This window comes from Miniopterus schreibersii (assembly GCF_964146895.1).
Source record: "Miniopterus schreibersii genome assembly, chromosome: 1".
NCBI lineage: Eukaryota > Metazoa > Chordata > Mammalia > Chiroptera > Miniopteridae > Miniopterus > Miniopterus schreibersii.
Window position 1 is genome coordinate 145,879,290 of NC_138101.1, and position 27,373 is coordinate 145,906,662.

At 34.9% G+C, this 27,373-nt stretch overlaps 1 protein-coding gene across 4 annotated transcripts in view; it reads left to right on the plus strand.

Annotated features, from left to right (window-relative positions):
• The window catches only part of GOLM2 (golgi membrane protein 2), an 82,149-nt gene extending 55,856 nt beyond the window's left edge, over positions 1-26,293 (plus strand). Inside the window, exons 9-10 of one of the 4 annotated variants that reach the window (XM_081123562.1) lie at positions 17,683-17,850; positions 24,165-26,292. In XM_081123562.1, coding sequence (XP_080979688.1) covers positions 17,683-17,850; positions 24,165-24,235 — 239 coding nt within the window. In that variant the 3' untranslated portion in view covers positions 24,236-26,292. Of the gene's footprint in view, positions 1-17,682; positions 17,851-24,164 lie in introns of all 4 variants that reach the window. The other 3 variants (XM_081123563.1, XM_081123564.1, XM_081123565.1) reach the window with 3 other exon arrangements.
• Positions 26,294-27,373: the final 1,080 nt, after the last annotated feature.

A 27,373-nucleotide genomic window follows, 5' to 3' on the forward strand; every position in this document is an offset into this window, starting at 1 on the left:
GTCCAGTCCTGGAAGAGGTGCAGCTGGGGATTCAGGAGAACTAGAAGCAGAAGCAGAGTCCAAAGTTTTAATTCTATAGTGGAGCTGGGTATGACATAGCATTAGGCTAGTTGCAGTCCATTAGTCCATTGTGTGTGGGGTCCACATGGCCATGGGCCATATGGGCAAATGCAGGAGGATAAAAGCCCTGCAAGCCAGGAGTCCGGGGCAACATGCCAAGAGGCAAGAGAGAGCAGCTCCTTTGTTTAGGATCTTAAGTATCTTAAATCTTCCCATGCTTGCAGTGACCACGCCTGCTCTCGCCAGTGACCTGTTCCCAGGTGTGACTGACACGCAAGTACCTTTCCTATGTCACCCAGTCTATTCTTCCCCTTCCCAGTCCTTTCCCCCAGGAGGGGACAGACCAGTGGCTTCCTGGGAAGTGTTAAACTGCAGCTTCCTGGCAAAGCTGCACAAATGGTATGCCTATAAAATTTGTCCTTCCCTTTACTCTTTTCCAGTTAATTAATAACTGGGTTCATTACAACGGTATTACCTTCTCATGCTACTTCAGTCCATTGACCCTACTTTCATTTGTGTATATGTCATAGTACTCTGTAATTTACTGCTGTAGGGGAGGAAAAAGTTCTCCTTAATTTTCTTAGGGTCCCTGGCTGGGTCTGAAAATTAAACTGAGGAAGACAGATTAATGGGAGAAAAGTATACAAATTTATTTAATATAAATTTTACTTGACAGGGGACTCCTCATAAGGAAATGAAGACCCAAAGAAATGGTTAAACCTGAGTGTTTTTAATACTAGATCTGATGAAGAGTGGAAATTTGTAGAAAGATATGATAGGACAAAGGGGATGAGCTAAGTATAGTAAATTAGGGGAAATATAGCAAGATTTACTTTTAGGGTGAGTTAATATTTTAGTTAATATTTCTTCTTGGTGTCCCCTGTCTTGGATATAAGAATGTTTCATTCCTCCAGGTATAGGAAAAACATCTTTCACATGAGGGTTTTATGACCCGCTTCAGGAGAAGGTCAGAAAGTCCTTCTTGCACATGCTATTTCTCAAATTCCTTCAGCTTGAAATACAGTAGTCTCTCCTTATCCTCGGAGGATAGTACCAAACCATATATATATACTATATTTTTTCCTATGCACATATATCTATGATCAAGTTTAATGTATAAATTAGGCACAATAAGAGATTAACAACAGTAACTAATAATTATAACAATATAATGTAACAAAAATTATGTGAAATTTGGTCTTTCAAAATATTGCATTCGCCTTTTCACTTAAGGAAAACACTTTACAGCTTCTCTTTGGCATATCTGTATTGCCAGCATCACTACTCTTGTGCTTTGGGCCATTTTTAAGTAAAAGAAGAGTTACTTGAACATAAGCACCGTGATAGTGTGACAGTTGATCAGATAACTGAGATGAATACTAAATGACTAACCAGTGGGCAGCATATACAGCGTGGACACACTGGACAAAAGAATGATTCATGACCCAGGTGGGACAGAACGGGGCGGCAGAACATTTCATCACGCTACTCAGAATAGTGTACAATTTAAAACTTACAGATTATTTATTTTTGGAATTTTCCATTTACTATTTTTTGACTAAGGTTGATTGTAGGTAACTGAAACACAGAAAGCAAAACTGGCTGGATAAAGGGGGATTACTGTATTTAAGGTGCCATAATTTGAGGTGTTATGTGCTGAATCCCATCATTCCCCTGTCTGAAACTTCCATAAGAAATTTCATAGTCTAGAAACTGAGTTGGTAGATTGTCTCAGAATCCATTGAACCAGTCTCTCAGTCCTGGGCATTTCTGTGGAAACAAAAGAAAAACACAGGTTAATCATCGGAACAACTATAGTGTTGGTCAAAAGTAGATTTTTAGTTGTTTGTATGGAAAATAATACAATAATTAATAAGTAATGCAAGAATTAGACTCTGTGCTTCATGTACTCACAACTGTAAACCTACTTTTGCCTCACCCTGTATAAACTCAGCCTTTTAGTCCAAAGGGATGCAGTTGAGAAGATTTTCTAGGTGTTGGACTCAAAACAGCTTCCAATTGAATGAAGGCAGGCACTGGCAATATGACAGATTTCTTGGTTTACACTTTGAATGTCTCTGGTGATGTCATTAGGTGATCTGGTGAACTTTCTAATTGACCCAGACAACAGGTACAATGGTTTTCCACTCATGAGATATTAGGGCGATTTCTCTGAAGTTTATATCAAATTGTCCAACTTCAGCTTGCAGAGTTTTAGGTAAAGGGAAGTTTTAATTTTTAATGATTCAAAGACAAAAGAGTGGGAGAAAAATTAGGAACTTTAATTTGGAGAGTTGTAGCCAGATATTGGAGGGACTGGAAGGATTCGGGATCCAGTTCACAGATAGGTAACCAAATCTTAAAGACAATAATTAGGACTAGAATGTAATACCCACAAAGGTGTGCTATAATTCTCTACTGAAGCAATATTTTTCTCTCTATAGTCATTCTCATTTCTATCAGAGATAAAGTAAGACTAATTTGTTTGCAAAGTAATTCTAGTCTCATGAAACTTGGCCTGATTATATATATGTACAGCAAGAATAGTGATTGACCACATAGGTCTTTTGAGTTTGCTTTGCTGGAACTTTTCATAAGGAAGCTCAGACTGGACTTTTAAAAGCCTCTGGAGGCTAGGAAGCCAAGACAAGGACTTGCCATCAGACTTTGCCCGCAATAACTGTAGACTTAGATGGATCCCTCTTTTCTCAAGTTCCCAAGATAATCCGAGGTTCCTGAGCCTGTAGGAAGAGACCTTCCTTACTCACCTGTAAGGCTGGGGACCCTGCACACTAGGTATAGACTGGTTTTTGCACAGGGGGCTTTATAAGAATTGACTCCTTAAAGTCAACTTTAGTTCTGTAAAGCTGTATCAGTTTTAGAATTTTGTATAACTGTAGTCATACAATCAAAATGCTTACTTGGTCAGAAGTTATATTAATATATAATTATGAGAATTTTCCTATTTTTAATTTCTTTTTTCTTAAAGTCTTAGTGCTGACATTTTTATAGTTTTTCTGTTTTTTAAAATTGCAGTTTATCAGTTGTTTTAATGTTTTTCAAAAACCCAACTGCTGATTTTGCCACTTTTTAATTTCTAATTTGTCTATATTCTTTGCTTCTTGTGACTTGTCACTTTATTCCCTTTAAAAATTTTTAGGTATATACTCAATTCTCTACACTTCTCTTTCTAATATATTTACTTAAACAATCTTAATAAATGCCAGTTAGGCAAAACATTATGCATTTGTAACTATAATTTTTCCTCTGTTGTTTGGTGGTATACCTTAGTTTTAATATACTATATCTCCATTCCTACTGTTTTTTAAGGATATTTTGCCATTTTATCCTGATTTTGTTCTTCATGAAGAAGCATATTATTAAGGGCATTTTTTCTCTTGGTTTTAATTAATTTTATTTCTCCATCTGTATTCAAAATAAGTAAAAGCGAACATTTGGAGTGGCACATGAGGGATAAGCCTATTTGTTTATTAGGGCAATTGAGGCTTATAGAAATGGCCAGGCTTTAGCTGAGTTTGAAGAACAGGATCTTCAGTAAGGCTAGATCTATGTGTTTTGTTTCCAAAACAAATAGCAAAAATGATCTTTTACAGAGATTGAAAACTGATGACCCACGGCCATATCCAACCCACATGTGAGTTTTGTTTGGTGTGCATAGTGATTTTTAAAGATCTGAAATAGTTGCCAATATTTAAAAATCAAGAGATTTCACATAAAATTCCCAATATCCGAATTCTCTTAAAACAGAATGTTTGACATAATCACTGGAATTGATAATGACTATTTATTTAGAATAAGACTTGCCCTGTCCCATCTCTCATAACCCAACTGTGACATAGCACATCCATTTATCTTACTTGTCTGATGCTTGTAGGCATTCGAATTTTTGGCCCCTTTCTACAGCATGAGAATATAGAAGAGAAACCTTGTAGTTGATCCAGGGCAGAGGCTTAGCTATTTGGAATCCATGGAGTATAGAAAGGTACATGAGATTATACTGAGCTTGAGAAGGAAGTATTAAATGCAATTTAGCAAGTAAGGAGCATCAGACTGAGGAGTGATATTGAAAATGATAAATGAGGAGATTGTAGTCTTAAGAGAAAAGATACTACACTGAAAACGCCAGAGGCAGAACATTGTTATCATAATAAGACCTCATTGATAAATGAAAAATATGAAGTAGAATAGGAAGAAAAAGTCTAAACATGTGAAGGAATATCTTTCTCTGTCCTACTTGACTGCTTCTGCATTATGGAGATAGGCCAGATATGATCTCAGACTATATCTTTATCTGATTTTATTTCATCTAGAGACCAGATAAATGGAAAGATAAACAAGTACAAATGATAGTAGAAGTGTAAATAAGTGATGACTATAAAAGCACTTGATTCTACAGGTACAAATGTTATACTGTTAGAACAAGTTGAAATTTTTTAAAATAAATATATTTTTATTGACTTCAGAGAGAGGAAGGGAGAGGGAAAGAGAGATAGAAACATCAATGATGAGAGAGAATCATTGATTGGCTGCCTCCTGCATGCCCCCTACTGGGGATCAAGCTCGCAACCCGGCATGTGCCCTGACCAGGAATCAAACTGTGAGGGAGCTTCTGGTTCATAGGTGGATACTCGATCACTGAGCCACACCGGCTGAGCACAAGTTGAAAATGTTATTTAAAGCACTGTTAGATATGGGGGTAAAAATCTCAGGCTTTATACAGTGATCACCACAAATTTTTTGGCAGTTTTAAATTCAATATTTTTATTTTATAGATTAATATATCATATTGATATATTTATAAAGATACGTATTTTTCTGTAAATTTAACTTTGGATTGCCACATCATGCAAAAATGTCTAGATAATTTATTGGCATGTTCTATATTTGGAAGATATATTTGGGTTGGTTTAATTTAAAATACAGAATTTAGGCTATATGGTGATACAAAATATAGTGTAAGGGATACTTCAATGTATCTTCAAGGCATACTTTGAAGAAATTGTCAGCTACCCTCCAAAGTAGTTGAAATTGAGAATCACGAAAGGCCCACCTGTTTTTCAGTTAAGAGGTACATAGCCTATATAATTAGTTGCCTTGAATAGAGAAAATGGTTCTTTTCAGATGTCAGTCCCATACTTAAAGTCACAAGGACAGTTACTCTAAATGGTAGATGTGTGATTATTGATCAAGCTGCTTCTCATATGGACTTTTCTTTGTAGCATGCTCCAGGGGAGTAGCAGCAGGGATTTCTTTATTTAACTGTGGTTAATGACTATTCTGAACAACATTGGAGAGACAAGCTAGTGTATCAGAGAGTACATGATTTTCTTTTATGTAGGGATCTTTTAAAAGTATTTTTCAACCTCTGGTCCAAATGGCCTTGTGAGTTCACCTTTGACATATCCACTCTGATCACACATGTAATGAAAAACAAAATGTAAAAAAAAGGAGAGAACTAAAAGGATATTGATAACCTCAAAAACATGCTAAACATTTCTGTGGCTAAGAAATGATACAAAAGTACAGGATAATGAAAGGAATTGAATGATTGGACCTATTAGGCTCTGGGTCTGGAAATGCAGGTTTCCAGGAATTTGGCTCTTAAGAGCAATAAGGATAAATTGGAACCACTTAAAATAGTAGCCAGGCTTATTACTTAAAGCCAGGACCTGATTATTGCCCCATCTCCCCTGGCAGAGCAAGCAGAAAATAAAGCTATTGCTGACTGCCATCAAGGACTTCAATGTTTAGCAACCTGAAGTCTTATGGAGGGAGGAACTTACAAATGCAGCCTTGTGACCATGCACTAAACCACTCCACCATTGGTTCTATACTGAATCTGTGCTATCCCTAGCAGGATCATGGAATAGAAACTCTGAGATATGATTATAAAAACTTAAACTAGACTGGGGAACTGGGTGAAAGCATCTTTAAAATGATAGATAATATGGGTGAACACAGAGAGGAATAAAGAGAAAAAGCATACATACCCCCACATCCTGAAAATTAGTCAGCAAACCAAAACTTTTTTTTAATATATCTTTATTGATTTCAGAGAGAGGAAAGAAGAGGGAGAGAGAGATAGAGAAACATCAATGATGAGAGAGTCATTGATCAGGTGCCTCCTGCACGCCCCCGACTGGGGATCGAGCCTGCAACCCAGGCATGTGCCCTGACCAGGAATCGAACCCTGATCACCTGGATCCTAGGTTGATGCTCAACCGCTGAGCCACGCCCGGCCAGGCAGCAAAACTTTAAAACTATGAGAAATATTAATGCTAGGAGAGATAGCCACGTATCAAAAATTGAAACATGAAAAATAATTTTATCTAACAGTCTACTCTAAACTAAATAGGTTTAAGGGTGCTTAAAGAGATAAATGAAGACATAACCTTCTCAAAAAAGGAAGAGATTTAGAAACAAGCAGGAATAAAACAGAAACAGGTAGATATAAGTCAATTATACATTTTAGAAATGAAAAATATAATCATTGAAATAAAAAATCAGTGTCTGAGATGGTAGACCACGAACATAGTTGACTAAAATAAATGATTTGGAAGCTTGTATTGAGATATTCATCAGAATGTAACGCAGAGTGACAGAGAGAGAGACAGATTTAGAGACAAATATATGTCATATGTGTTTAGAGACAAATACATATCAACAGATGGTAAAAGAAACAGAAGATGTATATATGTCTAATAGGAGTTTTAGGTAGAGAATGGAGGAAACAGCTCTTGAAAAGAATTTTGAAGAATTTGAAGAGCTCAGAATTTTCTGCAATTGAAGAAAGACATTAGTAAAATGTGCCTGCTGAGTGTCAAGTGGGATAAATGAAGAAAATCTTTGGTTTTAGGAATTGTAGGAAAACATCAGAGTATGCAAAAGTAAAGGGAAAAAAACTTTTTCTTTTTTTAAAAAAATATGTCTTTATTAATTTCAGAGAGAGGAAAGGAGAGGGGGAGAGAGAGAGAGATAGAAACATCAATGATGAGAGAGTCATTGATCGGCCGCCTCCTGCACGCCCTGACTGGGGATTGAGCCCACAACCCGGCATGTGCCCTGACTGGGAATCGAACGCTGATTGCCTGGATCCTAGGTCGATGCTCAACCGCTGAGCCACTCCCGGCCCGGCTAAGGGGGAAAAATCTTAAATGATACCAGAAAATATAGATTTCCAAGGAATGACAATTACATTTAAAACAGACTTCTTTTTTTATCAGCAAATCCAATGTCAAAAGATAATGGCTTAATATCGTCATGTGATGAGTGGAAAATATCAAAATAGAATGTTATACCAGATAATGAGGACAACAAGGGCAAAATGAAGACATATTCAGTTACAAAAGACTGAGTTTACCTCTCATAGACCCTCAATGAAAGAAGAGTAAAAGTTATTTAGTAAAAAGAAAAATGAAGAGGGATAGTAACAGCTGCAAAATAATAGGAACTCAAATTGATCAAAGCTGTTGGTCAGTTTAATTAGCTAAGAAAACTATTTTTGTGTTAAGACAGCAAAAACAATAGCAAGTAATTATAAAAAATAGAGAGGGTTTTCCTTGGCTGATGTGGCAAAGTGGTTAGTACTGGCCTGAGCACCGAAGGGTCACGGTTCAATATCTGATCAAGGGCACATACCTGGGTTGCAGGTTGGATCCCAGCCCTGGTCGGGGTTCATACAGGAGGCAACCAATCGATGTGTCTCTCTCACATTAATGTTTCTCTCTCCCCCTCTTTCCCTCCCTCCCACTGTCTCTGAAATCAATGGAAAAACTATCCTTGGATGAGGATTAACCAAAAAAAGGCTGGTATAAAGTATTAACAAGTGACAAAATAGACTTTAAGGAAAAAAGAAAAATACAATGATATTCTATATTCACAAGAGGAACTATCTACTAAAAGAGGAAATAAAAGGAAATAAAAATAGCCAGTAAATAGACAAAAAGCTGATGCAATTTCAAGAAGTAATTGACAGCTACATAATTAATGTGAAAATTTTAGTATACTTCTATTAAAGCTTATAAAAAGCCAAGACTATAGAAACTTTGAAGCAAAAATTATTAAGTTTATTCAAGTATATAAATGTATTTAATAAAGAGAAAATAAACATTTTTTAGATGCACATGGAACAGTTACATAAATTGGCTAGAAACTAGGTCACAGAGTATCTTAATACATTTCAAGCTACTTATATCATGAATAGCATTTTTTGTTTGTTTTAAATATGTCTTTATTGATTTCAGAGAGAGGAAGGGAGAGGGGGAGAAAGAGAGAGAAACATCAGTGAGAGAGAATCCTTGATCGGCTGCCTCCTGCATGCCCCTTACTGGGGATTGAGACTGCAACCCAGGCATGTGCCCTGACCAGGAATCAAACCTTGATCTCCTGGATCATAGGTCAGTGCTCAACCTCTGAGCCACGCCAGCTGGGCATGAGTAGGGTTTTAAAATTTATATATTATAAACTTTAAAAAGTCAGTCCTCAATAACTTCTTGGGAGGGATTTAAAATGGGCATTTCAAAATTTACAAACTGAACAATAATATAAATACCATACATATCAAAATGTGAGGGACATATCGAAGTAGTATTTACAGCTAAAATTTATGACCTCGAAAGCATTAAGAGAAAAAAACCTAAAAATTAAATGAGTTGGCTTCAACTCAAAAACAGTAGTAGTAGTGATAGTAGGCGCTACTGATGATGACAATACTATAATAGCTAACATTGGAGTAGTTATTAATATGCACCAGTTGCTGTTCTAAAGTGTTTGTATATAAACTTATGACAAACCCATGTGTAGGTACTATTGTTATTCCCATTTCATAGATTGGAAACAGATGCAAAAATGTTTCGTAACACTTCCAAGATTAATTGGCTAGTAAATAGCTGAGTCAGGATTAGATTCCCAAACAATCTGACTTCAGAGAAAGAAAGAAAAAAAGATTAGCAAAGAATGTAGAGGGAAGGAAAAATAAAACAAGAGCAATAATAAATGAAATGGAAGATAAAGAATTATTAGGTAGGAGCAAAAACAACATAAAAACACACAGATAGACCTCTAGTAATACTGATGAAGTAAAACAAAGAAAACAGTATTCAGAACAAAAGGAGGTATAACAATACATCACAAGATAATATTATTTAAAACTTTGACAATAAACTTGAAAACTTAAGTGGATAATTTTTAATAAAGTTATTAATTACCAAAATTGGTTCAAGAAGATTTGAAAACCTATATAAACCAATAACCATTAAGTTGAATAGGTAATCAAAAGTCTCACCACACCCCAAACAACACACTGCTAGAAATAATAAGAGAATTTAGCCAGATTACTGAATTCAGGATCACTATATGAAATTGATAATGAAATCAACAAAACAAAAAAATGATTCTTTGAAAAGACTAGTGAAAATAAGACCTCTAGTACAGATCGAGATAGAGATGGTACAGATTACCAATATCAAGGATAAAAAACGAGAGCATTAGTGTAAATCCTACAAATAAAAATATTAGAGAATATTAAATGAGATATTAGGAATTAGTGCCAAAACATTTGAAAATTTAGAAGAAATAGGCAATATCCTAGAAAAACACCTTTATACAAGAAGAAATGGAAAATCTGAATAGTTTCATGTCTGTTTAAGATATTGAATCTGTAATTTAAAAACCTTTCCTTAATGTTCATGCCCAAAGGTTTTGCTGGTGAATTCTTCCAAACATTTAAGGAAGAAACACAACCAATTTAATATATGAGAAAAAATCAAATAGTAATCTCTGTAGATGCAAACATTTGAGGAAATTCAGCGTGTATTCATGATAATCAACAAACTAAACAAACTGGGATTAGAAGGTAATTTCTTTAATCTGATAAAGAGTATCTACAAAAATCCTAAAACAAACATCATACTTAATGGTGAACTATCAAAAGCTTTTTCCCTGAAAATCCAGAAGACTAGGATAACCACCATCATCACTTCTACTCATCTTTTCACTGTAGGTGCTAGTCAGTGAAATAAAGTGCAAGAAAAAGAAATAAACAGTACAGAGATTAGAAGGGAAGATATTATTTGCAGACATAATTTTGTATGTAGAAAACTCAAAACAATCTATAAACTTAAATGTATTTAGCAAAGTTATTAGATACAAGGTTAATATAAACATTAATTGTATTTTTGTATGTCACCAACAAAATATAAAGTGAAATTTTAAAATAGACACTATTTTTAATAGCATAAAATACATCAGATCCTTGAAAAAAAATCTTACAAAATAGTCACAAGAACCTCTATAAACAATAAAATATTGACATAAATTAGATAATATGTAAAGAAATTCATATTCATAGATTAATTTTTCTCAGACTGATATAGAATTTCAATGGGATAACATTTATAATCCCAGCAGCATTTTGGGTGTGGGGGGGAATTTTGATAAACTGACTCTAAAATTTGTATGGAAATGCAAAGGGCTAAGAATAGCTAAGACAATCTATAAGAAGAACAAAACTTAGCAACTTCCACTACCAGATGTCAAGATTTATAAAACTCCTATTGATAAAGTAATTAAGACAATGTGATACTGGCACAAAAATAGACAGATGGACCAATGGGACAGAATAGAGAATCCAGAAACTGATGGCACATTTATGGTCACTTGGTTTATGACAAAGTTGATACTGTAGTGCAATGGGGAAAAAGATAGTCTTTTCAATAAATAGTATGGGGTCAGTTGAATAGCCAAATGGGGAAAAATATTAATATTACTCCCCTACCTCACACAATACACATAATTAAATTTAAGATAGATTGCAGATTTAAAATTGAAAGCTAATAGAACTTCTAGAAGAAAATATCTTCATGATGTGGAGTAAGCAAAGATTTCTTAAACCAGATATCAGATACCCTTCCTCCAAGAAAAGCTAACTATAAATGAACAAAAGGATAAATTGGACTGTATTAAAATTAAGAACTTTTGTTAATTAAAAGATTAATTAGAGAAGATGTACTTACCTATAACTTAGAACCTAATATGTACCTACAAACACTCTAATGGTATGAGAATGGATAAATCATGGCATATACTATATATACAATGGAATCATATGTGGGAGTTAAAAAAAATGCACAAAGCCACACTTATCAACATGGATAAATCTCAGAAGCATAATGTGGAAGAAATAAAGCAAGTTGCAGAGTATATACAAGATGGTGCTCTGCTGGGAGTCCCAAGACCACTTTCAGGCTTGATGATTCAGTAGAAGGGCTCATAGGACCCAGAAGAGTTGTTACCCTCACAGTTGCAATTTAGTACAGCAAAAAAACACAGATTAAAATCAGCAAATGAAAAGACTTGTTGGGAGAGGTCCAGGAGAAAGCAGACGCAAGCTTCCAGGAGTTCTTTTCCATTGAAGTTGCATGGAGATGTGTTTAATTTTCCCGGTAGAGATGTGTGACAACACATGTGAAGTGTTGCCAACCAGGGAAGCTCATTGGATCCTTGGTATCCAGGGTTTTTATTGGAGGTCAGTCATGTAGTACCCACATGTCGTCATGCAGTGCCCAAATGACTGGGCGCAGCTACCCAGACTCTAGCCCTCCCCATGTCCACCTAACAAAAACAAATATTCACCATAAATCACTTTATTTGGATAAGTTTATCCAAATTGGTATACTATGGCCCAAGGCCTAGTCTTACAAAGTCACCTATCAGATAGAAGGCCTCAGTGATCTGCCAGGATCCAGTCAAGGGCCAGTTTTGAAGACAAGCATTTCTTTGGAATGTGCAGGGTTTGAGCAGCCCAGGCATGCTGAATTAACTCTTTCCTGTCCGGATGCCGTATATTTAAAGTTCAAAAGCCTGTCAATCAATTCTATTTATTAATGAATACATAAATCTTCATGAGGGTGCTTAACACCCAATTTAAGATAGAGGTTACCTTTGGGATAGGAGGAAAATGCCAAGGAGAGCTACCTAGGGAACTTTAATTATATTTGTAATGTTTAATTTACTTGAAAGTTCTGAAACAAATATGGCAAAATTAAAATTTGATAAAGCTCTGGATGGTGGGAACATGGATGTTATATTCTCCATACTTCTCTGTATATCTGAAAATATTTAATAATAAAAAAATAGAAAAATCTGTAAAACTTTGATAAAATATGTCATAGTGCTACATTAAAAAGAAAGATTTTTGTGAAATATTTGAAGAAATGGTTCCATTTTTTAATGTACTACAGTATTGTCTTGACATTTTCTTGATATGGCTTCAGAAAGGCAGTGAATCAAGCTTAGCATACAAGAATTTTTAAAATACATTATAGCCTTGTTTATTTTAAATGTTAGAGAATATCTGAATACTGAAGTTGAAGTGGAATGTCTGAGTATTTAATGTACATAACATTAATGTAGTTGTTGTACATATGTAATGCATGCCTGGTGTAACTTCTCCAAAAATTAGCAAATTACTTCCCACCTCAGGCCCTTTATCCTATGTTAGTGCTAAAGCTAGTCCAGTAAGTTTGGTGTAAGATAAAAAGGAGAGGCAAAGGAGAAAAGTATTTGACCTTGAAGCAATCAAGTTGTGTGCTTTCCTTCCCTTCTTTCTTCTCCCCATAGAATTAGTCTTAAGGAAAAAAATGACAAAAAGACAACTTGTGGATTATATCAAGAAGCAGAAAGAGAAGCTGAACTTATCTGCATTGGGAATGGGAGATGGTCAAATTGTTCAGATAGTGGTAGTTATAATTTCTAGCTCCCATGCTTCTTTCATTTCCTCTGTTTCTCCTTACCTTCCATAAGTCCAGTCAATTAACAAATTCTTTCCTGTGCCTATTACATGGAGGTTCTATACCCTGAGATGCAAAATAAGTGTGATGTTCACCCCAAAATTTAAAGGGGATAGTGAAACCAAAATAAACAGTTAAAAAGCCAGTCAGCAGTTTTCCCTATATATTGTTTTGTGAGGAAAGCCTGCAGTAACATTTCTGTCACAATTTGTACACCCCAATCCCCATCCAGCACTCATGACTCGAACTCATGTCTCAGCACATTAAGTTTTTACATGTCATAGACCCTCAGGGATACTTGAAATTGTCAAACTGTAGGTATTAAATTAAATAATTCAGGAGTCGCCTTAGCCAGTTTGGCTCAGTAGTTTGATTCCTGCTAAGGGCACATACCTCGGTTGCAGGCTTGATCCCCAGCCCTGGCCTTGTGCTATAGGCAACCAATTGATGTTTCTCTCTCACATTGCTGTTTCTCTCTCTCTCTCTCTGTCTCTCTCTCTCTCTCCCTCCCACTCTCTCTGAAAAGCAATGGAAAACTATCCTTGGGTGAGGATTAAAATAATAATAATAAAATAATAATAATGCAGGAGTCATTTGAATGTGTTTATGGCCAGATGAGTGGTACAAGTATATACTACTAGTAAGATAAAGGGTAGAAAAAGAGGTTGCCTCCTTAGAGTAAAATTTCTTTTTTCCTCCCTAGAGTTATTATAACCAAGTCAGATTGATTAATTTTGTTTATAAAAGTGGTAATGTATTAAAAGAATGGCATGAAAAATATGAAACTCTCTTTAACAGAATAGTTGAGAAATTGAAACCCATTATTGAAACTTGAGCTAATGAAGCAAAAAAATAATTTATCTTGCTTTGACTTATAGTACAGAATTACAATATACCATTTAGTTCTCTTGACCGAAATGCCCTTTTGTGATTGAGAAATGTTCTAGTTATTTGTCATTGTCCTTTAATTTTCTACTGGTCTTGAAGGTGTTTTAAATAATACCTGTCATTCTATATGAAGTTCTGTTGTGTTGTTTAAAGTGAACTGAAGTGTATCAACAATCTCTTATGATTGATTTCTTCAACTTGATGCTGCCTGAAGACTTTGAATAGCTAGTGTGTATGTTGCTTCTTTGTGTTTTCGTGTTTAAACTGTTGAGATGAAGCTATCTTCTTACTGATCGTCTCTAGGCTAATCATTTTCAACCAGCCACCAAGGTGAAAATAATACTCTAGTACACTATTGAATTTTGCTACAATATAAGGAAATCTGGCTATCCAAACTAAATATAATTACTGTATTACTCCCCTAGTTGGGCATAGCTTTAACATTGTGGTTATTGAGAGACAGAACTAAATTTAAAATCTTTAAATAGATAAAATGCTTCAGAGACTAAGTCTAATATTTAATTCCTGTTGAAACATATCACAGATTTATACCACCATGTGGTAACTTTACTCTCATTACTTCCTTTTTCCTTTCTTAAATATAGTTATTCCCCAAGATCATTCCTTTGACTTATAGCTGTTTTCTGTAAATATTTATTTCCAAGAAGAAATTATGTTCCAGTTGTTTAACCTATTATCTTTACATTTATCAGTCTTAAATCTACACATCTAGCCCTCACTTCACACCTAGAGTCTAGTTCCATGTATGTATCTATGAAATATTTTCGTTTGGCTATTTTACTGTAACCCTAAGCTCAGTATACCTAAACCAACATTTGCTTTCCCGTGCATTCCCAATTATTCCATCTTGGGTGTAAGCACCATTATTTTTAGTTTCCAGGCTAGGATTATAGGATTATTTTTTGACTCTACTTCATTGTGCCATATATTCGGTTTGTCATTTTTAAATGTATTTGATTTTTCTGTACCTAACATTTTCTCTGATATCTTTCTAGTCTAAGTCCTATTGTTTCTTACCTGACTGGAGCCTGGAGATGCTGTGGTACTTAAGGCAGATTAGATTCCTGATCTCAGTTGAAAAGAAATTATGGTTGGATATGGGGATGGAAAAAATAAAAAGAAAAGAAATCATGACAATTGCCTGCTGCCTCCTAAATAAAGTTCAGACTTGCTCTATCAAATAGAAACCAATGGTAGCAAGTATCCACATTCCGATGTCTTTCTATATCATTGTGTTACAGCACACATAGCATTACTTTCTAATTATTTGTTTATTTACTTGTCTCCCTTACTACTCCGAGTTATGGAGGTTGTAAGTATATTTTTGTATCATAGTGCCTAGCACGATATCTGTCACATACATCAGTGAATCTTTGTTGGATGGATGGATGAAAAGCAGAGTAGATACTTTTATATACTATGTCATTCATTTAACAGTGACCTTGTTTAGTGGGTATAGGAGGCCTTTTTATTTTATTTATTTATCTTATAAATTATTGAGTTAAAAAAGAGAGAGTAAGAGAATCATTGATTTGTGCATTCATTGGTTGATTCTTGTATGTGCTTTGACTGGAGATTGAACCATCAACCTTGGGGCATCAAGACAACACTCTAACCACCTTTCCTACCTGGGAAGAGCAAGGAGGACTTTTTAAATCCCTAACTTTAAAGTTCTTTCATAATTATTCCCAATTTGCTTGTCCAAACTTTCTCTTTCCACTTTCTAATATAAATGTACAGTCAAATTAATCTCTTTACTGTCTCTTGAATACTCCATCTTCATCCTTATTCTTTGAATATTTCCTTCTCTCTGTCATGCTTCTATATATTTGTCTCTTTTTAATTTTTTAAAAATGTTTTTATTGATTTTTAGAGAGAGGAAGGGAGAAGGATAGGGAGATAGAAAGAAACATTGATGAGAGAGAAACATCATCCATCAGCTGCCTCCTGCACGCCCCCTACTGGAGACTGAGCCCTAAACCCGGGCATGTGCTCTGGGTTCCTGGGTCGATGCTCAACCATTGAGCCACACCAACCAAGTTGCCTGTTTTTTTAAAATCTCCTCTTCTAGCTCTAACCCACACTTGATTTCTCCTATGTATAACTCGTTTTGCAAATATGTTGCCTGACGGTTATATAATTTACAGTCTGTTATATTTATTGATCAGCATTATGCATTTTTATTTCAGAGTCCAGAGTGCTAACCATTACACGATGGGTGCATTTTTATTTCTATTGTCGACTTCATTCACTGTTTAATGTGAAGTTTGTCTGATGTCCCCAACTTGACTGGCAATGTTGTGTGGTTGGCTCTTTTCCTCTCTCATTGTTTCTAAGGGTTAGCTCTTTCTACAGAGATGAAAATTCTGTATCTATGATAGCACGAATTACTATTTAACAAAGGACAGTTGTGTGGTCATTCATTCTTGTTATTGATTTTCTGACTATCTCTGAATATCACTGTAATCATAGTATTAAAATTGTATGACTGAATTCAGGCTAGTCAGATTATCAGACCCAGGCATGTGCCCTTACCGGAAATGGAACCACTGACCTCTCAGTGTATGGGTCAACACTCAACCACTGACCCACACAGGCTGCACCAGCTTTCTGTTTCTTTTTTTTACTGGTCACAATTACTTCAGTTTCTGTTGACACACCCCTCACCTTTAAAAGTCTGCGTGATTTGTTCTTTATTTTCCTGATTGACTCATCATCACCCAGTGATTATAAATATATTGGCCTGATGATGTGGTGAGCCATCTGTAGAATTGACCATCACCTCCATAATTTTTCTTTTCATTTGCACTTAACCTTTCTTTCCAAGCAGAGGAAGTTTTTTTTCCCCCTCCGAATGTCTTTTTGCAATGTAAATTTTTATAATATAATTCTAAAACTTTTAGACCTATCACAGAAAGTTATAATTTTTTAAAGTATTCAGTTCTTACATCATGAGGAAGTTAATGTCATATTTTAGGGATTGGAATAAAATTTACTTTTATGCTGCTTAAATTTAATATCAAAGTAGAGTTTAACTTGTGTTTGTGAGTCAGATCTTAGTTTGCCTAACATTTTTATTTTTAATGCCTGGTTGTTGAATAGCTTTCTAGAGTAGTTATGTCTGTTGCTTTTCTTGATTTCTAGTTGTTATTGATGTGTACAATACAACAGCTTCATGTAGGTCAACTTTCTTAAGTTTCCTCTACCATTGACTTTTAAATATCTGGTTTAGGAAATGGGAAAGAATAAATCAGAATTACTTGGGTTGTTTTTTCAAAACACATACCACCAGGGGTTCTGATAGTCTACTGTCTCTGCCATCCCAACTTGGAAATCAATTCAGGGCTATAGTGAATCACTAAGTTACTGAAGGAACTTAAGATAGTTCTCAGGTGTGTCAGTCAGTTTGTCTTAGTATCCAAAAAGAAACTAGTCTCCATAGTACTTATTTATTTTTATATAAAAAAGTTATCAAAATTATTCATGGAAAGTGGTATTTCATAAAGCAATAAATGACTACAAATTTCAAATATGTATTGTATGTAGTAATACAAATATTCGTCTCGTAAAGTGTTAAATTAGACAAATACTTATATGAGAGAAGTCATTGGTTATTAGGAAAACAATCCTGAATATGGTGCCCTTATCTTTAAGAAAACATTAAAACCTTAACTAGCAAGTACTAAAATTAACACAAAAGAAAAATTCTTAAATAAAAATTATTTTCTGTCTTCATTCTTATTTCCTTTTGTCTTGAATAACTTTCACAAAATGTATCTTTTTTTATAACCAGTGTCCTGAAAATTGCCAGGTTTCACTTGTCTGCTTTCTGATCTGCCTTCAGTACAGGTCCCTTCTTTTCTTCTCTCTTTACTCTGGAATTAATCCTCTACCTACTTCACAGGCCGATTCTTTGATGAGAATGAATCGCCTGTTGATCCGCAGCATGGCTCTAAACTGGCAGATTATAATGGGGATGATGGTAACGTAGGTGAGTATGAGGCAGACAAGCAGGCTGAGCTGGCTTACAATGAGGAAGAAGATGGTGATGGTGGAGAGGAAGACGTCCAAGGTGAGCGTGGGCCTGGCCTCCATGCTGTGACCATGAAATCCACCAAACCAACTTGGTTGAATTTGTGTAGCATTTTCCCACTTAGTAGCAGTACAGTCTAAATACAAAGAAGTTCTGTGCAGTTTTTCAATTGTATTTTAGAAACCATTTTATGATAGAGGTATTAGATTTGTAAATTATTTTAATTATTTTTATTTTTAGTTATACATGATATTGATATAGACACAATTTGAAATTGAGAATCTTGAGAAATTTTAGAATTAAATTATTTAAAATGGCCCTAGACTAAGGCAAATACTCCCAGGAAATAATTTTTTACAATTTCTCTAGGTGCAAATATTTACCAACCTTTTTGTTATCAGGGAAGCCACAAAGGGAATAGTCTCCTCTACACTGAAGATAAATTTGTTTCACTACTGATTCAGCATAGAAAGGCTGTTTTCAATTTTTTTTGAGGCTTGAAGTTTATATTTAATCAGTTTGTGAAGATTTACCTATTTTATGTTTAATACACAGATTCAACATATTTTCCTTGTTCGCTGTGTTACTTCTCAGCTTTTAACTTAGTGAAAATTCAGAATCTACCTGTGTGCATGCAGCCCTACCCATGCATGCATATTAGAGTATGTTGCTTTTTTGCAAGTTTTTAGGCCTGTTTTCTGCCTGCTTGTATCATTTAGTAGTATTTGTGGAGCTTTTCTTTTTTTTATAAACGTTGATTATAAAGTTAATGTGTGTGTTTTAGATTTTACAGTATTATGCATGAAATGTTTTTTTCAATGTAACCTGTCTTGATTTACTCGTTAGCTCTTTTTAAGGTAATGAAATTTTACTTAGGTTCATGACAAAAGTTGATTTTATGAAACTCGAAAGAAAATATAGTTGTCCTAGAATACTACATATTTAATAGAAAAAGGAAAACCAAAGACTCTGACTTCCACCTTGGCATTGTTCTGATAGCCCATTGTAGTTTTGGATGAATGGTTATTGGGAATAGAAAGGGATTACAGTGGTACCTCGGTTTTCGAACGTCTCCGTTGGCAAACATTTCGCTTTACGAACGCCATAAACCCGGACACAAATGCTTCAGTTTTCGAACTCCCCTCACAAGTCGAACACGCCACGCGGCTTCCGCTGAGAGCAGGATCCTGGGGCCCAGCTGTCGGCTGTTGATCCCTCGGTTTTCGAGCGTTTCAGAACTCGAACGGTCTTCTAGAACAGAGCACATTCAAAAACCAAGGGACCACTTTAATAAATGTTAGGAGTTATTTAAGGATATGTTAATGAGAACTTCTCAAACACCTTTTGGTACTTTTGAATAAATTATACTCACCTCTTCTATACTCATCCATTTTCATAAATTTTACCATTTTTCTTACTGCTTTTGTGACTTGTTTGGATTATATTTATTTGCAGTTATTTATAACATTGCATTAAGGCCTTTTCATACATTTATATCATCTCACCAATTAGAATGTAAGCTCTTAGAGGGCAGGAATTTTCATTTATTTTGCCTTCTGTCTTGTTTGTACCCTTTTCTGCCTTCATATTGCTCCCCCCACCCATAGTGTTTAGCACACACAGGATGCTCAGTAGATGTTGTTAACTGATACTTTTATCCTTTTCTCATTTGATTTTTATTGTTATAACTGTGACTAGGGTGATAACCCTTTAACTTCTGTCTTGTAAGCTTGCTTGGTTTACCCTTTAAACATTTCTAGTTTTCTTTCAGAAGGCTTCTGTCCTCTCTGATAATTTTGAGGTTTTCATTAGAGTAATTAATTTCAACCATAATTGAAAATCATTTCTTATATTTTGGCTATCTTAAAGGTGATGACTTTTATTACAAAACTTCAGTTGAATATTTTTCTGGTTTTTATCCATAGCAGGGACTTTCTTTTATCTTCAGTGCCTTCTCTCTCTCTGGTACCCTCCTGCCTGTCCTCCCCTAAGCTCTCTTTCATTGCCGCTTCCCGCTGTAGGTCCTCAGTACCCTCATGCTGCCCTGCCTGCTTTCACAAGGAAATTCTTTGATTCTAAGGAATATAAATAAGGAAATGACTGAGGATGATATCCTAAGTGAAGTAGGGAGGGAAATGGTCAATTTTGGGGTTTCTTCATTTGCAAGTGAATCTTACTTGAGTCGGGATTTGCCATTTAATATTTCCATCCCATTTTGGAGTTCACTAAATGATAGCAACAGAAGAGAGGGCAAGAATGTCAACTCCAGCAAATAAAGAGGGATAAGTTTGGGTGAAATGACTAAAAAGAAATACTGGAGACCCAAATAATTTTAAACATGTTTTCATGTTTTAAAATGTTTCATGTTTAAAATTTTTGTGTATAGTATTAATTGTTCAAAAAGTGGGGAGGGGAAATTATGGCTGTTCCCTAGTGAAGTTTGAATACTTGGAATTTAAAAGCATTTCTTCACAGCTTCAGTGTAGAAATAATGGTTGAATTCCAAGGCCAGTTCGCACTTGTAGCCAAAGCAGGCAGTAGAGTGGAAAAATACATTAGCCTGAGAGTTAGGAGATCAGTTGTGTATTGCTTTTCAAGTCACTTAAACTCTCTGGGCCAAAATTTATTCACCTGTAACGTGAGAGTATTTAACTAGTGTTCTCAGTGCTAAAATGCTGTGGTTACATTCACAGTGGAATCACTATATATAACACAAGTATTATGGGAAAATGTGTTTCAGATTTCAGCATGCCTGAAATACATCTCCCCCCAAACCTAGGAAAGAGAATGGAAACTACTCCAGCCATTGAGACTCAGCAGCCAGAGATATCAAAACAAGGTTCTAGCAATAGGGGCTCTTCTCTGCTCTCTGTAGTATTAGGAGTTTTTTCTCAGGCTGATGTGTACGTAGGATTAGAGATTCCAGCTGCAGGACTGAGGTTCTGGCTTCAGCTAAGGACACTCTGGCTTTGGGCAGCATCTTTGCCAGTAGGGAGCTGAAGGATTCCAGCTTTATCTTTGATGCCTGTACATCTGTATTGATCATTTGGGTCAGCACTATATATACAGTGTTTTCATGTAGAATTAACTAAAGCCTAATTTTCCTGTGTTTACAATCCTGGTTTATTTTGGCTTTTAGTTCCTGGTTCCTGAAGCATCCTAAAAGAAATATTTTATTTACATTGGTGTAAAAATTTTTTTCCTGACTTTTTAAAGATCAGCTCTGGAAATAGTGCACATCTGATGGATATATCTTTTAATCCATTCTTTATTGTATTAAGGAGATGGATGTTTATAAATTCCTGTACTCTTATCTTTAATCTCATAGAAGTTCCAAGTTTGTTTAATAGAATATGAAATACATATTACTAAGTATATCTATGGAAGGAAGCTTAGCATAATGCTTAAGTGCCTGATTCTAAGCTAAGACTACCTGGATTTGAATCCCAACTGTACCATTTACTAGCTCTGTCACCTTGTGAATTGTGTAACCTCTATGCCTCAATTTCCTCATCTGTCAAATAGGGAGAAATATAGTTATCTAACTCAACAGTTATGTGGATTATATGATTTAAATATTTGTTCAGCACTTAGAACAGGGTCTTTCACACTGTAACACTATATAAATGTTTGTTGAATAAAATAATAACTTAAAAAGTAGAAGCAAATCTAGAATTTTTTTCTTTGGGTTGCCTGCTTTAGAGGATAATTGCACTTTGGCCTATAGATTAATTTGTATGTTTTAGTGGAGCCTCCCTGCTTGGTAGAACTTGCTTTATGGCAGTGGTTCTTTCTTGACCTAGATGTAATTTAGGAATTATTTAATAAATTATTAATATCTTTTATTGTATTTCTTTAGTAGTCATTTTATGTTGTGAGCTATTTACAGGTTTTGCTGCTTTGTGAAGTGAAATAAAATACTAGTTCATATAATTATATTTAGTGGTTGTTATTCTGTATCAGATTTGGTTAGGTAGTTTCACCATACTTTACAGATAAATGCAGAGGTTATTAGTAGAAACTTGAATTCTGGCTAGAATAGCTACATTGAAAAGGGACTCTACTTAGCTCAATGTAAGAAAGATAACATTTGAAAAGTCCTATGAAAACCTGAAAAACAATGTGAAGGCACCATGTAAAAACTTTCCTAAAGAGCATAAGTTAATAAAACCAACAAACTTCTCCTTACATTTATAGAGGACCTTGGAAGTAAAGACTGCCTTCATATGCATTATTTTATTTTGAGGCAGAAAACAGCTGTTATTCCTAATCTACTGAGAAGGTAATTAGAGATCTAAAGAGGTTTAGGAACTAGATCGTGTTAAGTGCCTGAGCCAGGACTAGAATTCCTTTTTTTTTTATTCTTAGATCTTTCCTCTTATCTTGTTTTATCTTTATAATTCCTCATTTAAGAATCCCCAAAAGTAACCGTATTTTTTCAATAACTTGCCTGTTAAATTTCCAGAAATTCTGTATATAGTAGCTTTTCCCACTGCTTCATGGTGATTGTCTTCATTTAATTACTAAAGTCCGGAAAGATGTGTTTATAGTCATAAGGTGAGGTCCCATAACATGGATCCTAGGTACCAGTGACTATTTTCTTTTTTAAAACCAAAGATAACTTTTTAAAGTTCAAAGGTATTTTCAAAATTCAAATATGATTATGGATATAATTTCAGCCTTTACACGTTAACAGATTTGGGAGTTTCATACCTAATAGATTATACTATTAAAGAAGTGAGATCAGTTTGTTAGAATTGTTTCCTGCAATTCTAAATGAGAATTTCTATAAGTTTAACAGGAAAGTTACTGAAAGGAAAGAGAAAGTTGATTTGGCATTTTTTATAAATAAATGTAAAGAAGAAATAAGAACACATCCTTATGAAAAGTTAATACATAGCACATACACCACATGGCATCTTTCTTTTTAAAAAATATATATATATATATATCTTTATTGATTTCAGAGAGAGGAAGGGAGAGGGAGATAGAAGCATCAATGATGAGTCATTGACGGGCTGCCTCCTGCGCGCCCCCTGCTGGGGATCAAGCCCGAAACCGGGGCATGTGCTCTGACCGGGAATCAAACCATGGTCTCCTGGATCCTAGATGGATGCTCCACCGCTGAGCCACGCTGGCCGGGCCATGGCATCTTTCTTGAACAAAATTTTACAATAGGATATACCAGAGAAGCTGGGAGTGGAAAACCTATTAAACCAAAAATAGTAAGATTTCAGAAAGCTATAGTGTATATGTGAATTTCTATCCCAATATATAACTTTCTTTAAATTATGTAAAATTATATTTCTAGGCAAATGATATAACACCTCAGTCTATCAAAAACTAAGCTATTGGGTAACTGTATCATGAAACAGAAAGTAAGAGAAGTCGTTTTTTAAGACTGGAGGAGCCAAAAGATGTCATTTAAAGCCATGTACTAAAAAGGGAGCCTCTTAGACTCTGATTGAAATACTTTTCGTTCTTGTTCTAACATTTTAATACTCTGAGTAGTCTTATTTCAAAACCTGTACTTTGTAGCAAAATTAGGAAAGAAGGATTGCTACTGGCAGATAAACTGACAGTAATGTGAAGTGACAGGTGATACCTATGAAGGATCCAGAAAAACCTGTGAATAGCCAAGTAAGTCAAACTCCAAAGAACTATGTAGAGTTAGTTAATATAGCTACTCAAAGTGACTTTGGGGATCTTACTGTCTAACAATATTATGTAATAAATTTTTTTTCTTTTTGGTAAAGAAAAGGTTAAGTTTTGGTTTGTATACTCCACTTAGGAAAATTAACTGGTAAACTCTTTGCAGAGAAGCCAAGAAATTCACTAAAATGTTAAACGCTGGGATCATGAGTAACTTTTATTTTCTAATTTTTACCTGATGACTATGGATTAATTTTATAATTAGAAAAAATTTTGGTTTTTAAAGGCATGAAAATATATACAGAACAGTTTCTACTAAAGCTTTAATTAAAACGACTGAACTTCATCTATATAGAAATAATATATAAAAGGATCAACTCCTCAATGTTTGTGGTTTCCTAAAGTTTTGCTGACTATATCTATCTAGCTTCCTTCCTCCTTTCCATCCATCCATCCATCCATCCATCCATCCATCCATCCATCCATCCCATCTATCATTAAACAATTTGTTTAAGTAGTCTTCCAAGACATTTACAGACTTTTCCCTCTTTAGCCAAGCAATTGTGAGATAGAACACTATTTGTAGAAGGTATAAAATAACGAAGAGAAAAACTACCTGAGAAAAAAGTCATTTTTAAAATTGGATTTCTGCAAGTGATTTAAAAAATAATATTATTGATACATAATTATTTCCCTTTCAGATGATGAAGAACGAGAACTTCAAATGGATCCTGCAGACTATGGAAAACAACGTTTAAATGATGTCCTTTAAGTCCTAAAGGAAAACTTCAGAAAACCTAAAGTGCTGTATAACAGAATCATTTCTACGTTGTCTTTTTTGACTTTTGTTGTAAAGATCAGTTGTATCAGTTGTAAAGATACATTGAGTTAGATTTAAGGAAAAATTTTAATGAAGGAATGTACCCATGTACATATGTGAACTTTTTCATATTGTATTATTAAAGCAGAGACCTTTTTGGTTATATTACAGTTGAGCCAAAAACAAAGTAAGCAAAACTGTAGTCTTTGCATTTAAAGCAAACTAATGTATATTTTACATTTTATTGAGCCTAATTCTTTACACAAATGGACAAACAGGAAAAAATGGTTGTACAGTTTATAAGTTGCACATAACATAACCACAGTGAGAACAGTTATTCAGCTGAAAGAAATTTTATACACTTATTCTTGTTAGCCCAACAGGTGGTCTGTTCTATCTACCCCTTATCTCATGCTCTTCCAGGAATTATACCTAGAATAGTTAGTTAGATAAAAGACGGGAACCTGGAAGCCAAACACTGGGCAGCATGTGTGCAAAATCACTTCCCTACTCCTTTTATTTTATGTGAGTGCTGATGTGTTTTGGCAGGTAAGCTTTTAGCTGAGGCCTGATGAAAGTTGAGATAACCTGCAAAGACATAACAATATTTATGAGTTATATACCTTACTTAGTTCATGAAATTGTGAATTGCATGATTGACAATACATTTTCAATTTTTATTTTTTCCACATAATACCAGTACTGTTTAACTCCAGCACTGGCTAAAATTTTTATATTTTCAGAGTTCAAGTTAGTGAATATATTCATGATTTAAATGCCATATTCTAAAAGAGGCTAAGTCAACTTTGAAATGAATCTGCAATCAGTATTTCAAAGCTTCTCTGGTAGTTTTAGTGATATTATTTGACTAGACTTTTTCAGAATTACTAAATAAGGAGTTTTAACAGATTTTTATTATTGCACAGATAAGTAGAAGTACAGTGAGGTCTACAGCCATTTTATTAAAATAGCTTAAAAGTTTGTAATAAAGATGAAGAATCTTTGTAATTAATTAAATATTAAGAACCCATAAACCTCATATTTGCTAGTCTTACAAAATTATTTTAAATGCATTTATTTGTCTTTTTTGACACTTTTCAGTAGAATACGTAATCTAGCTAATTCTTGTTTTCTGAGTTAAAGCATTTTCAAATCCAACCCCTCCACCCCCAAAATAAAAGGTTTTGATCATAAGGAGAAATTTAAGGTTGCTAACTCTGTGTTTCAGAAGGGCTACTGGTAATTGCACATAAACATGAAATGCTCTCCCCCTCCCCCGGTACTCAGGGTTCTAGTCAAAATTCAGATTCATATAGATTTTTTTTTTTAAAGAAATTTTTCACTTATTGGAGGTACAAAAATTCTTAAACTTTAGTTTAGAAATTATTAAACAACCAGAAAAAGATATGGCGAGTTACTAAAAAGTTTTTTCTACCATATAAAAGTAAGCAGTTCATGCAATTGCTATGAGTAGAGTCAGGCTTATAAATGAATAGGTATGATACTTCACAGAATTTTTAAAAATGGAGTTAAAGGGAATTAATGTATAACTTATGGGTGTTAGGGTGGGACAATTAATCTAAGAGATACTCCTAGTAATACTTTATGTTTAATACTGTAAAATCTTTACAAATGAAGACTATGAAATGTCCTGCCTTAGTTCTTTCATCATAAAAACAATCACTTGGTTATATGGTAGCTATTACTTACACAGCAAAATTTCTTCAGTTAGTAATCTAGACATTTTATAAACTGAGAAGTCTTGGATCAATTGATAATATTTCCAACTGTATTAACATTTAATGCCATAAAATACTATGTGAATCTCTTAAAATTCTGACATTCTACAATTTGTATTAGACATGCTGGTTTTATAATGTTTTACTTCTGCCTTAAGATTTCGGTTTTTTTAAATGTATTTTTGCCCTGAATTAAGTGTTAATTTGATGAAAACTCTGCTTTTGAAATCATCACTTACTGGGTTCTAATAAATTAAAAATTAAACTTGTTTTACTTTTTTGCTGATTCTGATAACACATACACACACATCACACTTATGTGATGCAAATAGCTACATTTTAACATTAAAATTTGAGTATATTTAGAATTTATTTTAAACTAAGCTAAACTAGAATGGCAAAAATTTTTACACCAGGTCTGTTTACTGTGCTAGTGTATTCAACAAATATTGAATGCTTCCTATGTGCCCAGCACTGTTCTAGGTACAGCAGTAAGAATCTGCAGTAGATAAGACAGACCAGTTTTCTTTCCTCATAGAGCTTACTACATTCAACTGGGAGCAGTCAGACAATATACAAGGTAAACATGAGCCAGATAATTTTAAATAGTGATAAGAGCTATTAAAAATAAAACAAGCCGTGGCTGGTGTGGCTCATTTGGCTGAGCATTGTCCCATGCACCAAGAGATCACTGGTTGATTCCTGGTCAGGGCACATGCCTGGCTGGATCCCCAGTGGGGCACCTGCAGGAGGCAGGTGATCAGATTGTTATACCCAGTTTTCACGAGATTAATTCACACAGAGACCAAACTGACTGTTTGGAATTTATTAGCCGGCGACTGCGAGCGGGCCTCTGTCCTAAACAACTCGCAGCCCCGAACAGTCTTCACAGGGAGAACATAAAGGCACAACTGCATCCTGGTTGGCATGGAGAGGGGCAGGAACCTAGCAAAGCAATGTGCAGAAGCCAAAACAAGTATTGTTTAACCATTACGGTTGACTATTTCCTGGCACTAGCTTGTAACTGTTTGTTCAGGGATATAGAACAGAGTTGACAGATTAAAAATGAGGGTTACATGCTTCAAGATATTTCTCTCTCATCGATGTTTCTCTCCCTCTCTCTCCCCCCGTCTCCCTCTCTGTTCCTTATTGTCTAAAAATCAATAAAAATGCCAGCTGGGCATGACTCAGCGGTTGAGCATGGGCGTAGGATCCAGGAGATAGAGGTTCAATACCCAGTCAGGGCATATGCCCAGGTTGCAGGCTTGATCCCCAGTGGGGGGTGTGCAGGAGGCAGCCGATCAATGGTGACTCTCTCATTATTGATGTTTCTCTCTCTCTCCCTCTCCCT